Source organism: Quercus lobata, chromosome 7 (assembly GCF_001633185.2).
Source record: "Quercus lobata isolate SW786 chromosome 7, ValleyOak3.0 Primary Assembly, whole genome shotgun sequence".
Lineage (NCBI taxonomy): Eukaryota > Viridiplantae > Streptophyta > Magnoliopsida > Fagales > Fagaceae > Quercus > Quercus lobata.
The window spans coordinates 47,519,585-47,534,554 of NC_044910.1; the positions used below are offsets into that span (position 1 = coordinate 47,519,585).

Sequence of the window (14,970 nt, forward strand, 5' to 3'; positions counted from 1 at the left end):
GAGTCTGACTCAAAATAGCATTCTTTGTATGACGAAAATGATAGAACTTAGATTTAGCATTAGAATAACCTTTAAATGGCTAATCTACAGATTCTTCCTTACCTTTGGACCCTTCATCCATTTGGATACACATTTTTGCGCCCACGTTTGTGTGTTTGCACATTTTACTCTTTTTTTTATTTTTTATTTTGGCATGCGTTTCAAGAACGAATAACACTGATACGGCTATTGTTCATAAACAGTAGTTGTAATATTTGACTTTTCAGTATATCAGTGGGTTCCATGCACTGTTCACGGGACTCACAAATCTCACTTTTCAGTAACTTTTTCATTAAAAATGAGTCTTAAAGTACTATTCACACATTTAAAAATTATTTTACTATAGTGTTTTCAATTTTTAATTTTTAGTTTTCAATTTCAGCAAAATAAATTCTATCCAAATATGAAACCTATAAAAATCTGTAAAGTACTCATAGAAACTCTCAAGTTTCTGTAGCCTTGAAATACGAGTTTTCAATAATTTTGATTTGTCCATGTTTGCTCCCTTGAAAGTCTGGAATTAGGAATAGTTTTCTAAGCTTATTACGATAGGAGTTTGAAGTTAGCTTCTGAAGTTTGATATTAGATTTATTGGGTTTTTAGTACAAAATTTCAATCTCTTCCAAATTTAGAAAATTAGAATGTAGGTGATTAAAAAATCACATATAAATTTTGCATTACAGTCTATGAATTTTGATTGTTCTTTATTTGAATCCAAATTACAAATAAGGCTTCTGTCAGGAACTCAAAGTGACTCAAAATTTGAATGGCTGTTTAGTATATGCACTTAAAAACAGAAAATTGTTGTTTGAAAATATGTGTAGAAATACGTGTAGGTGAAAAAATGTGTGAAAATACTTATAATGTTGTTTAAAAACTGAAAATTAATGTTTGATAATATGTACCAAACACTTGTGTTTCTACATCGTCACTTGTCTCTTGCAATTCCAAGTCCTTGCTGGCAAGATATCTGAAAATTTTCTTATGGCAAATTTGCTATTGGTTTTTTGCAGACGACAAGCAAAATCTAGTAAAACCTCACTCGTCTGTTACATTGGCTTCTTAGGGCACATATGAATGTCAAATGGAATCAATTGGGATGAGCTAGAAGTTAGGTTCTTAGATAAGTCTTAGTTTCAAATGGAATCATGTATTAAAAAGATTCATATAGAACCTCTAATGAATCTTTTATTGGTATGTGTCATAATTTTTATCCATATCAGATTTTCCTTGCCATCATACAATTGCAAATAAGTAGACTTCATAATTCTATGGATCGACAACTGCAAACCAATGAGGATTTTTAAATGAAAAAAAAATAATTATGGTGTCCAGCATGCAAGAGTTACGATCACTAGTGGAGGGAGGGGGGCCATGGCCCCCCCTAGGTTTTGAAAAATCCCCTCCCACTCTTTGTAATTTCTATAAAATATAAAAAATTTATATTAGTTTTTATGCACTAGCCCCTCCTAAGAAAATAGTCTGGCTTCGTCACTGTTATGATCTATTTGTTTTCGTGGTGTTCTTAATTCATGTATACCTGTTTGTCTAAAATTCATTGGTGTAGAAGACAGGGTGAAAAAAAACATGTCTATCATGTTAGTAAGTCGAATTTTGTATAATACATTTTTCTTGATTATGAAACTAAATCCACAAGCTAGATTATTTGCCCAAATTCTTAAACAATACTATAATAATTTAAAAAAAAAAATTGAGCCAAAGTTGACTGGTACTTGTGTGAATCCTAAAATTCATGTTAATAAATGTTTTGTTAGAAAAAAATTTTTCCTTAAAAATTTGAGCGACGTGAGTTTGTGCTAAGATTGTCACACCTCAACTCCCAACTAGGAAGATATTGTCCAAGGCATACGGCTAGGGGTGTGCAACAACTCACTCAATTTGCCTAAACCGCCCAACCCGTTTTGATCCACACCGCCATATTATATTTCTTTCCAAGCAGGTTGGGCGGGTTCAATTAATAAAGTAGCCGGTTAGGTTGGGTGGCAGGTTGATTTTTTTTTTTTTTTTAACACAAAGACCCAACCCGATCCGGATATATGTCTCATATTAAATTTTTTTATCAACTTTATATATTTACATATGTTAATATGGAAATTTGATATTTTTTCAACATATTCATAACTAGTAAGCATACATAATGATATACTTATGCCTAAATGCTTTATTTTTTTTTTTTTTGGAGAAAAAGAAAAATACTCAATGATAAATGTAAGGACGCGTTTCGTGGCGGACCGTAACAGTGTCGGGTTCGCGCGTGAAAAGGCCCCTAACAATATCATTTGTAGAGCGTGGGTTTGGAAGGCTAGGCCTTGGTTGACAGGCGGTGGGCTTTTCGCGGTGTACATACAAGTTTCGGTTTTCCTTCACCCCTGGAGTCTTTCTCCTGGAGGTGGGTTGGGAGGCTCTGGTTTCTGGCCATTTTTCCCAACCCCCTCTTTAGGTTACTTCTTTTTCCTTTTATATCCGCCTGCGTTCATTGTCCTTCGTCCACGTATAGGGTCAATCTTTCCAAAATTGATACTTGTCCCATCAGTCCATATTCAAAGTCGTTGGGGGTGGTTGTAAAAGTCAAAAACTGCAGCTCTGTCAGGTTCAGAGCATTGAATGGCAGTAAGAGCAGCTTTCTCTGGATATTTTAGATCTTTTGTCCTGGTTTCGGTCCTATACCGTTTCTGCCCTCCTTTCAGGGGGGGGAACTTTGGGTCTGCCGAGGACTGAGCCGTCCTCGGCGATGTCCATAGGCTATTTGGTCGAGTTTGGGCCATAGCCCTCCTCGGCTTGGGCCTTCGGATTTCCCCCAGGTAGATGGGCCCGGCCCGTAAATCGTTTGGGCCCCACAATAGCCCCTCAAAACCCGGCTGTCCAACCTCTTGGTTGGAAAGGGGGGTTTTGGTAATGCCAAACCTCTTCCTACGGCCCAATCAGTTTGGCCTTTTAATGATGCTGGCGGCTTCTCATCTGTCCAAGAAACGCGCCGGTTTATGAGGTAGCCTTTTGATTTCGCGCTTGATGCGCTCTTACCGCTTGGGTATCCCAAAACGTGCTTTTAATAATCATTATTCACGAGATTACTTTAATTCGACGGTTTATTTTGATGGGGTGGAGAAGTGGAACCGGTGTGTTTGGGTTCGCTGATTCCTTCGGAAATCTGAACCTACTAAATGCTCCCCGCTCCGCCCTCTGTATAAATAGGACAGGAGGAGGTTATTGTTTTTACAAAAAATCCCTTTTCATCCCCCTGTGACTCCGGAATACTTAGTCTCCCTTAGGATTCGGTTTACTTGCTGGTTTATACACCTAATCGTAAAATACTTTACCATAACAACAAGGGATGCAAAAGCCCCACCCCTCCCAAAAACGCCACGTTCCGATAAAGCTTACCATGGCTCGATCGGGACAAGGATGGCGAAGACTCAAAATCAACCTCATCCTCCTTTCAGTCAAAATCCGAAGCAGGGACTTGTCACGTCAAACTTTCGACGTGACTGAGTCGAGAACACCCAAGATCGTTACCATCCGGCTCCTCACGAGCGTACCTAATATGGCACCGGCGTGTTAGGAGTCAGGGCTGAGACAGGGGCTAAGTGCTTCTGTTTCTCCCTCTTTTGCTCCTTGGTGCCCTCCTCCGCCTTCCTCTTATAGTCTTCCCAGCACCGGTTCCGCCCTGGTGCTGTTTCTTTTCTATCTTTTGTTCCTCTCTTTGTCTCTTCATTTTTCTCTCCTCTTCTCCTCCTTCTTTACTCATGTCCTCCATCTTCTTTATTCATTTTCTTTTTTAAAGTGAGTCCCTCTCTCAGTATGAGCATCAATGAGGCAGAGATTGGAGAAACTTTGAAGACGAGTTTAAAAGACGCTTGACAGTTTACTTTTCTGTACTACAGATGTAATGGTTACTTAGGCAGTTCACATTTTGTATAGGCTCGTTTGAGCCCCTTTTTGTATGTTGTAGCAATTTTTCATATTAATAAAGGTTGTTGTCTACCTTATTTCGCATATTTTGTTCCTATTTTTTTTTTAGATCTACAAATGCTGCTTGACACGATTATCTAGCATCTAAATCAATGTCGACTAAGACCAAAAGACTTGATAAATAAATAAAAAAAAGACGTCGCCATAACTTTAATAGAAATGCCTGGCCTAATAAGGCCGACCATCGAAGAGTAATACTTACCCCATGCTAGCCGAGGTGAAAAACGAAGGCTTGATGCCGTGTGAGAAATAACCGTCCGAGGACATATCCCCCGCCAAATGGATGGCCCTCTTATATGATTAAATGCTGAGGCGTCCCACCATCTTCCTTACCCCTTTATTGGCCTTAACCTTTTATGGTGTTTAAGCCGTAGACGAAGTGACTTAACGTTTTTATCAAGTAGCCCATCTTACGAAATTCAAGTCTTTACTTACCCAAGTAGTTGGTTTCCATAGGCTTGAGTCCGAGGACCACGCAAGACCTAGGTTCTGTCCAAAAACTTGTAATTTTTATAATTCTTTGTACTTGGTTTCCCCACAGGCTTGAGTCCGAGGACCATGCAAGGCCTTGGTTCTGTCCCTGGGCCCATATGCTGGATGGGCCTGGGCCGCTGATTTACTGGGCCCACAAATTAAGAGGTGTTACCATAACCTTTGACCACGCGGTACCTTCTGGCGTCCCAATGTTCGAGGTGCACCTTCTCGAGACTCTTTTAATCTCAGGGTTGCAGACGACGTTGGAAATCAAGCCAGAGACGTTTTGTCTGTAGCGTTCCTTGGGACGCTGCGCGAATTAAATGCCACCGGTTTACTTCTGGGTATAAATGGGATAGGGGATCACCTCACTTGCACATGAACTCTCCCTTTCCCTTCAGAGCTATATTTCTTCGATATCCGCGATCCCTCTCCCTAGCGCCACTGCCCCAAAGCAAGATGTCTGAGGCTTGGATAGGGATGAAAGGTCTCTGCGCGCCCCAGAGGCACCGAATCCTCAAGGTGATATGGTATGGACAAGGATGGCACAGATTCAAGCCAGTCCTCCGTCTTGATGGAGGGAAGATGGTACTCTTCCCTCTTTTAGTCAAAATCCGAAGCAGGTTCTGGTCATGCCCGATTTTTTGTATGTCAGAAAAAGGGATTTCCACCATCAGCACTGTCTACTTTGTGGCAGGCAGATTTTTGCGGGGGCTTCCCAACTTCCGGCTCTCTGCACCTTTTCTGTAGATGGTGTTAGTCTGAGGTCAGGTTCCTTTGCTGCCTGAGTTACGGGTGTGCAAAAGCATGAAGGAATGGTTTCCTTAGACAATAACTCGGCGCAGTAGCCAACCTCTCCTCTGAGCTGTCCCCACGGCCTTCTCTCCACTCGCTTGTATTTTCCTTTACTTATGCAGTCAGTTTTAGTGTAAGCTTGTTTCAGCTTTTCATTGTACACTGTACCGTTCCTTTGTCTTAATAAAATATGTGTCTACTTCTCCATACATATCTTTCTTCTCCATAACAACTACTTTATGCATGAACATTAAATGCAAGCCTACCCTTAAGGATATTCCAGGCAGAAAAAATGCTTTAACACAGGTTCCTACTAATTTAAACTCACAAATATTATCAAGTACAGCAATGGTAACTTCCAATAAGTTAAATTCTTGGAACTAACCGGGATAAGCGCTGAGTACTACGTGATGCATGCTAGACCAATGTCCGAGAACGATAACCTCTAAATAATTCGTCTGAAAGGGTAACTAGGTAGCGAGGGACTTTGGTTGTGCTTTTGGGGTAATATGTTGCACCGTATCGCACCAACCCCTTTGATACTGGGGGTCCGAGGGTAGGCCGAGGAATCCGCGCAATCAAGGTATTAACCCGTCTGCTAACGCGGAGTTCTCTTCGGAGGGATTTCGAGGTTTACAGGCCATAGTTTTTTCTTTAAATAGTTGATTCCTCATCCAAGTAGTTGGTTTCCCCTGAGGCTTGGGTCCGAGGACCATGCAATGCCTTGGTTCTGTCCAAAAACTAGTTTTCATTACATCCAGGTAGTTGGTTTCCCCTGAGGCTTGGGTCCGAGGACCATACAATGCCTTGGTTCTGTCCAAAACCTAGTTTTCACATCCAGGTACCTGAGGTAGTTGGTTTCCCCTGAGGCTTGGGTCCGAGGACCATGCAATGCCTTGGTTCTGTCCAAACCTAGTTTTCCATCCTGTTCCTGAGGCTTGGTCCGAGGACCATATGCCTTGGTTCTGTCCAAAACCTAGTTTTCATTACATCCAGGTAGTTGGTTTCCCCTGAGGCTTGGGTCCGAGGACCATGCAATGCCTTGGTTCTGAATGCAATTTTTATCCAAAACCTAGTTTTCCACATCCAGGTAGTTGGTTTCCCCTGAGGCTTGGGTCCGAGGACCATGCAATGCCTTGGTTTCCAAAACCTAGTTTTCATACATCCAGGTAGTTGGTTTCCCCTGAGGCTTGGGTCCGAGGACCATGCAATGCCTTGGTTCTGTCCAAACCTAGTTTTCATTACATCCAGGTAGTTGGTTTCCCCTGAGGCTTGGGTCTGAGGACCATGCAATGCCTTGGTTCTGTCCAAAACCTAGTTTTCATTACATCCAGGTAGTTGGTTTCCCCTGAGGCTTGGGTCTGAGGACCATGCAATGCCTTGGTTCTGTCCAAAACCTAGTTTTCTCTTTGTGCGGGATCTTGGCCTTAGGGGAGTTAGCTCCTCAGCCAAGCCCCTAGAGTTTATCCATACAGTTAACGTTACAAAGTGCCAAGTTTTCTCTTTATGGGGGACCTTGGCCTTAAGGGAGTTAGCTTCTCAACCAAGCCCCTAATCAAGAAACGTAGTTCCTAACGGAACTTTATACTAGAAGTTTATAACTAACGGTTAGATATAACGAAGAAATTCTACCGACCCACTTCCTATACCAACACACAAGCCTTCCCCACAAACGGCGCCAATTGTAAGGACGCGTTTCGTGGCGGACCGTAACAGTGTCGGGTTCGCGCGTGAAAAGGCCCCTAACAATATCATTTGTAGAGCGTGGGTTTGGAAGGCTAGGCCTTGGTTGACAGGCGGTGGGCTTTTCGCGGTGTACATACAAGTTTCGGTTTTCCTTCACCCCTGGAGTCTTTCTCCTGGAGGTGGGTTGGGAGGCTCTGGTTTCTGGCCATTTTTCCCAACCCCCTCTTTTAGGTTACTTCTTTTTCCTTTTATATCCGCCTGCGTTCATTGTCCTTCGTCCACGTATAGGGTCAATCTTTCCAAAATTGATACTTGTCCCATCAGTCCATATTCAAAGTCGTTGGGGGTGGTTGTAAAAGTCAAAAACTGCAGCTCTGTCAGGTTCAGAGCATTGAATGGCAGTAAGAGCAGCTTTCTCTGGATATTTTAGATCTTTTGTCCTGGTTTCGGTCCTATACCGTTTCTGCCCTCCTTTCAGGGGGGGGGAACTTTGGGTCTGCCGAGGACTGAGCCGTCCTCGGCGATGTCCATAGGCTATTTGGTCGAGTTTGGGCCATAGCCCTCCTCGGCTTGGGCCTTTGGATTTCCCCCAGGTAGATGGGCCCGGCCCGTAAATCGTTTGGGCCCCACAATAAAAATAGTATTTGAATTTTAGTATATAACACATAACTAAAACTAACTCGCGTAACCTGCCCAATTTGGCAAGTTAAAAAAAAATTCTCCCTCAACCTATCCAATCCAACTCGTGCACACCCCGACATACATCCTTGTGGGAAAATGCCTTTTACCATTTTCCTTACCACTTTTGTTCTTCCTCATGTGACATACAACCTTGTGGAAAAATCCTCTTATTAGTGAGAGTCGAAGGTAATTTTCATATAAGGTGCATAACCTCTCCTTAACTAGGTGATGTGGAACTTAGCCAAGATTTGGTTTTCCCGCACCTCACCCCTCTTATTCCCAATTGGAAATATATTATTGGCTTTGGCCACACAAGTTGCACGGTTTTACTCTTCCTAGTGAGACAAAGAACTTTGTGGGAAAATGTCTTATACCAATTAGAGTCCAAGATATTTCATATAAAGTGTATGACCCCAATGTGGGATTAAGCCAAGATTTGGTTATCTCTTATCTCACCTCACTTAAAGAGGTCTTTTTAGCTTTTATTTATTTATTTTTAAAGTTTTCACAAAAATTCTAATAGAAAGTTTAAATATAGAATAAAATGAATATATTAAAATAATTACATCCAAAATTAAAAAATCTTTAAATATCGAAAAAAAAAATTATATTCTTAAATGGTATTTATTGGAGTAGAGGAGCCATTTTGACAAAAAGGCTTTCTAAAACATAAATATATTTTTGGTAACGAATGCGTAGTTACCTACCAAAGAGAAAATGAATTTACTGAATTGAGTAATTGTGCAGCAGCACCTGTCATTTAGACACCAAAAAACGTTGTTACAAAACTAACGGTGTCGGTGATCCCCAATTATCTCCGATAAAGCAAGCTACAAACAAATCAGGTACGCCCAAACCTCTCTCTCTCTCTGTCTCCAACGTATACGTATATAACCTCCCAAGTTCAGACGAAAAACTTTCCAAAAGCTTTTTCTCTCATTTCGATTCATTTCTCTTTCTTCTGATTTTTTATTTTTTGGATTCGGTTTAGCAGAATCCGATTTGAGAACGGACGGATCGGACCCGAATGGCGGCGTCGAGGCGGCTACGGGATTTGCAATCGCAAGCGGGGAACAAGGTCTGCGTGGACTGTTCGCAGAAGAATCCGCAATGGGCGTCGGTGTCGTACGGCGTGTTCATGTGCCTAGAGTGCTCCGGCAAGCACCGCGGCCTCGGCGTCCACATCTCCTTCGTCCGATCCGTCACCATGGACTCCTGGTCCGAGATCCAGATCAAGAAAATGGAGTCCGGCGGCAACGAGCAGCTCAACTCGTTCTTCGCGCAGTACGGGATCGCTAAAGAGACCGATATCGTGACCAAGTACAACACCAACGCCGCCAGCGTTTACAGGGACCGAATCCAGGCCCTGGCCGAAGGGAAACCCTGGCGGGACCCGCCGGTCGTGAAGGAGAGCACCGGATTCGGCAAATCGAAGCCGCCGTTGAGCGGCGGTAGGAACGGTAGTTATGGGAGCAATGGAGGCGGAGGCGGAGTAGGAGGAGGAGGAGGGTGGGATAGTTGGGATACCGACGATGGATTCAGATCTTCTAGCGATATGAGGAGAAACCAGTCGACGGGCGATGTTAGAGGCGCCGGAGGCATGGGCGGTGGGCCCGTGAGATCGAAATCGACTGAGGATATCTACACGCGGGCGCAGTTGGAGGCGTCGGCGGCCAATAAGGAGACTTTCTTTGCGCGAAAGCGTGCCGAGAACGAGTCCCGCCCCGACGGGCTTCCGCCGTCGCAAGGCGGCAAGTATGTCGGGTTTGGATCCACACCTCCGCCTTCTTCCCAGAGGAATGACGCTCAGGGAGATGTCTTTTCCGTTGTTTCTCAGGTTTCATGTTTTTTTTGCCGTTGAATGTGTTGATGTTGTAGTATTGGTGCTGAATGATTTGAATTGATCTAATATGTTATGCTATTGGTTTGTTTGTAGGGGTTTGGTAAGCTATCTTTGGCTGCTGCTGCCGCGGCGCAGTCGGCTGCCACCGTTGTCCAAGCTGGTACAAAAGAGATCTCTACTAAGGTATTTGGAATTGGTTCTGTTGATAATTTGATATGATCATTTATCTGTGTGTTTATGTTAGGGCCTCTTCATTCCATGTTCTTAGTTTGTGATCTCTAATCTTGATGTTTATGATTAATAGTAATAAACATGATGATTTAGGATTGTAAGGCATCCTTTCAGCAAATTAAAATTAGAAAGAACTATGAAATCTAAAAAAATGTTTTGTTTTATGGCTGATAAATTACAGATTTTTTTGAAACAAAAAAGGGGGGGGGGGTGTAAAGCGCATATACATAAGAAGTGCACAATGACCCACAATTAAATTAGGAAGTTACAATGATTAATCAAACCTAATAAATGTCAATAAAATTAATCCTGACCATGCCATCCATTCTAGCAATTTTTTTATATTTTTTTGAATGGACATTATAACAAATATATGAAGAATGGTAATTTCAAATCTAAAATGGTCCTTTTTTTCCTCAATGCTTCTTGCATTCCTTTCTCTCGGCATGCACCACATCTAACAATGAGGAATTGCCTTCCAAAATAGAATTGCAATGTATACTTCCTAAACCTCACAGCTGGTCCAATAGAGAACATAATTAATGCTTTTTAATTGTGTTCCCATTCAGCTCTACATTGTTGAAAGTACAAAACAACACCTCTTCTGCTAAATGTGCACATAATGCAAATAGAACCCCCCCCCCCTCCTTCAACCCACAATAAAAATCACCCTTTCCAGCATGCCTTGTCACCTTTTCTCATACTTTGAGACATAACCCTATGCACAAGTTAAGGCAAATAACCACAATCGACTAGCGACATCACAAGGTAAACAAAATACACTATCTGTAAAGAATTACATATGTTGTCTCTTTTTGACAATCTAATATTTCCATCTACATGGAGCTGCATCATCAGTTAAGACTTTAAAAATTAATACTATAACACTTACTTTGATGGCAATATTTTCCAATTTGCAGTATCTCCAACAAACTACTAATTGCAGTAAAAACACCACTCCCCTGCAACCTCTATCTCAGTCTATCATAATCCTCTCACCTAGGGGTGTTAGATTGAAGAAATTAAGGAAAGTACTTGCAGAGTCCAACTTCTAACTTATCCAAAAAAAAAAAAAAGAGTCCAACTCCCAATCATTGAAAGCTCTTTGAAAACTGACATTCCAACTTCTTTTTATCTCCCCTTCTACAGTTTAAATAAAATTGATGCAGGGAAAGCAACTCTTATAACATATAACAGGTGAAGTATATGTACCTCTAATGAGATGTCTTTCATTTTCACTGATGTCATGTGGACACAGCCCGCTAATTTGTTTTCCCATACAATGAATCATGGAAATTTGTTTTTTTGTTTTTTTTTTTTTTTGTTTGTTTTTTCCAAAACACATCTGTTACCAATGAACAAACTTATTTGACTTGTTTTAGCTAGTATACTTAAATTTGGGTTACTGAACTGGAAGATAAAGCCGTTTAGTGTTTGTCATGTAGCTGAACGATGAGATCTGCCATAAACAAGTCATTTTAGCCTTCTTATATTTGACACTGTTGCCATGATGGCTTCCATTCTTGGCGACACCAAATGTCCCAGGCACTTAAGATCACATGATCAATTCTTATTTGGTCAGTCTTTCTTATCAGATTAATAAGAGAGGGTATGAGGGAGGGGATTTGGGAATCTTGACTAATTAAGATTTTTTGATGGGTGACTCGAAGGGACTGAGTATGAAGAGAATTGGGGTTGATTTGGATAACATTTGCCAAGAGTTGCGCATACCTGAAGTTGGTTGTTACTAATATCAGTGGTGGAACAACACTAAAATTGTGACTTGGCAATGATGGTGGTTGTGTCACTTTGGTAGTGACAGTGAAATAGGCTGCCAGGGGATTAGCTAACCCTATATTTGTATGGAGGGAGATGTGGGGAAGATGAGAGGAGAGGGCAAGATGGATAGAATGGCCGAATGTACTGAATTTTAGTATATTTTAGCCAGTTTCTCCTCTACTTTTCTCTTTTCTTCCTCCCTCTCTCTCTATTTCAAACATACCATGAAGGTTAAGAGTGGGGAACTACATTTGATGTGGAATTGACAATAATTGTGATTGTTATTTAATATTTGCCTGGGGATTGAACTAGTAGTGAAAATGGTAGATCTTTGGTCGCTGGTTGATGGAAGTTATGGTTCCACCTTTATTTTTGGTGTTGGCTATTTAGTAGTTAGGCTTAGGGCACATTTGGTACACTGAATAAGGATTACAACAGGAATTGCAATCTTTATTACTGGGAATTGTAATGGAATAACTAAACCTATTTATAAGTTTGGTTGTGAGTTGTAACATTAAAATAAAATTTAAGATTTATTTTAGGAAATATCTTACTCATATAATTATATTTCCTTAAAAATAATATTTTTTAAATTTGAGAGAGAGATGAGTAATTTTGAAGAATAAATATTACAACTCTTTCAGTTATTCCTCATTTTGAATAATAATTATTAATAAGGAATGACTATTTTTTGTAGTAAAAACATTACCATACTAAATAATAGTTAAACCATAGGAATAACTATTACATTACAGTATCTATTACAGTCTACCAAACATGCCATTAATAGCAAAAGACTAGGATGTAATATTGGTGATGTATGGGTAATTTACAGTTAAGTTGGTGGATTGATGGGAATTATGTGATGATGGAGACTGGCTCTTGTGGGTGGTTGAGAGATTTATCAAATTACAAAGCTGTTGATGGATAAACCCTCTGAGACACATGTTGTGGCTCAAAATTAGCTTATTTTTAGTCAACTCTACTCTACCCCCCTCCCTTCACCGTCAATCCAAACAGACCCTAACACTGTACGTTCCAATTTCATTTATTTTTGAGTTTGGTTGATATTTAATATATTTTTAACTTGCACATTTATCTATCAAGCCTTTGTATGGATCCCAAAAACATGGTAAAATGGAAATTATGTTGGCATTTAAGTATATATTAATGTTTTTCTTTTTTATTCTCCTTATTGTGGTCATCAAGCATGCAAAAGAAATAAAATTTACTATTTATTTGGTGTATCTTAAGCTTGTGTTTTGCAAGGTGAAGATATTCAGATTTGCATTTGTTGCGGACAACACACCTTATGGGATTTGGTTTCTTATGTAGTTGGATTAGTTTAGAATTTCATTATTTTGAGTTCAGATAGGGATTAGTATTTTAGATTATTATCAGTTGAGAGTTCTATAGACGTGATTTTTATTCTTGGAAGCTTTATAAAAAGGCTTCAGTTGGTTTTCTTTTAATTAGATGATTGATGAATAAAATTTCAGATTGCAGATTTTCCAAACTGTTTGGTGCTGATTCCTAACTTTCTTGCTTGGTGTTGATTCCAGGCAACCCTAAGTGCTGATTCTTAGGGTTATCTTTTTAATTTTTGTTATTTTCATCTTCCTTTTGATATTATCCTGCATCAACTTGGTATCAAAGCTAAGTTTTGATCTTGGGAGCCATGGTTTATGGACCCATTACGCTTCCACACAATGTATAATCAACACCATGTTGCTTAACATGAGCACAGGTTTTTTGCTGCAGCTCTTAACCTTGTTTGTTATAGTTATTGCTTTATCTGCCTCCCCCACCCCCCTTTTTACTATAGATTTTAAGGATGGACAATATATGAAATTAGACAAACAAGGTGCATGAAAAAATATTTATTACAGGTGAAGGATGGCGGTTATGATCACAAGGTAAATGAAACTGTAACTGTTGTCACTGCAAAGACATCAGAGATTGGACAGAAGACGTGGGGGATCATGAAGGGGGTCATGGCAATGGCTTCACAGAAGGTTGAAGAGTACACTAAAGAAGGCATTAACTGGAAGACTGATAACTGGCAACAAAATGATAGTGAGATGAATGGATATTATCAAGAGTTTAAACAGGAGAACAAAGGATGGAATTCTTCACCTGGAGGAGGGCAGTCGTCATCAACTGGGCACAATTCTTACAGTTCAAGTTCTTGGGATGATTGGGACAGCAAAGACAATAGGAAGGAAGAATCAACGAAGGGAGCAGCATCTCATAACAGTGATGGTTGGGCTGGCTGGGATGATGCCAAAGATGATGGATTTGATAGTTTCTACCAGAGTGCCTCAGATAAGAAAGCTGTTGGTCACAATGGGAAACCAGATTCAACTTGGACAGGGGGAGGATTTCTCTAAGGTTAGTACACAATGAAAACTCCTCTCTTATTTTTTCCCTTCATTTTTTTTAAAGGTTTCTGATGACTCGTTCGAAAGGTGTTGTCTTTGAAGTACTTTATGTATTTACAACAATCAACATGGGGGGAAAATTAGATAGCTTTATGTGAGAGTACTGAGAATCATTGTTAGTAGTGTTAATATTCAAAGTCATTCTGGACATGTGACAGTTATTTGTTCTTCAGTTTCATTCTTGTTGTCATCCATTTGTGCTTTATTTGAAACTAAACGCATTCTTGTCTGGCCAGGTGGAATCATTTCACAATTTTACCAAATTCTCGGTTTACCCGTATACGGTGGACAAAAATTATAGTAGTGTTCAAAGTAGTGACTGGTAAGGGAAATTCCAAAGATGATGAATATGAAAATTAGAATTCGGCTGATGGAAAATTGGTTGTGATTGGGTCATATCCCATGTGGATAGGTGATATGCTTTTCCAAGGTTAGCATATTTCAGCAAGTCTCTTCTATTTTCTTTTTATGTTCTAAATCTTTTAAAAGTTTTATGTTATTTCTGGGGGACATCTTGTCTGTTTGAGAATAGTTTATATCTGTACAACTGCATTCAGGAAAGGGTAATTGCCCATTCAAAAGAGGACTGCTGTCTGTGTGTGAAGAAACATTATTTGTTGACTTGAAAGTCCAAAGTTGCTTTTGATTTGTAATGACTAATTGTTCCCTCAATATCTTTTGCCCTGTGTGTTTCATATTGAATTTTTGCAATAAGAAGACATTTTTCCTTTCAAAATTTCATGGAAATTGTACTATGTGGTCAGTTCAGATCTTCAGTAAAATCGACACTTTTTTTTTTTTGGGATTGTTCTCAAATTGATGGGAGTTAAAGATAATAGCCAAGAAACAAATTAAAGCCGTATGAGAGGCCAACAGAAAAAGGTCAGGTTAAAAATGCTCATGCCCTAAATTTTGTCACCAAAGAGCTTAAGCTAAAAATGAACACTGAGCCATTCAGGGAGTTAGGGTTTTGGTCCTGCAGCTCTTTAAAGGGGGTGGCGTAGAGGCACA

General features: G+C 40.2%; 1 protein-coding gene across 2 annotated transcripts; it reads left to right on the top strand.

Annotated features, from left to right (window-relative positions):
* Positions 1 to 8,404: 8,404 nt before the first annotated feature.
* LOC115953448 (probable ADP-ribosylation factor GTPase-activating protein AGD6) lies at positions 8,405 to 14,654 on the top strand. Of its 2 annotated transcripts, none has more exons than XM_031071091.1 (5): positions 8,405 to 8,510; positions 8,660 to 9,502; positions 9,602 to 9,691; positions 13,408 to 13,909; positions 14,196 to 14,654. In XM_031071091.1, exons 2-4 carry the CDS (start codon positions 8,693 to 8,695, stop codon positions 13,906 to 13,908), a joined length of 1,401 nt encoding a protein of 466 aa, XP_030926951.1. In that variant the 5' UTR covers positions 8,405 to 8,510; positions 8,660 to 8,692; the 3' UTR covers position 13,909; positions 14,196 to 14,654. The 2 variants fall into 2 exon arrangements, with proteins under 2 accessions (XP_030926951.1, XP_030926952.1); XM_031071092.1 differs by having other exon boundaries at positions 8,423 to 8,510; positions 8,657 to 9,502.
* Positions 14,655 to 14,970: the final 316 nt, after the last annotated feature.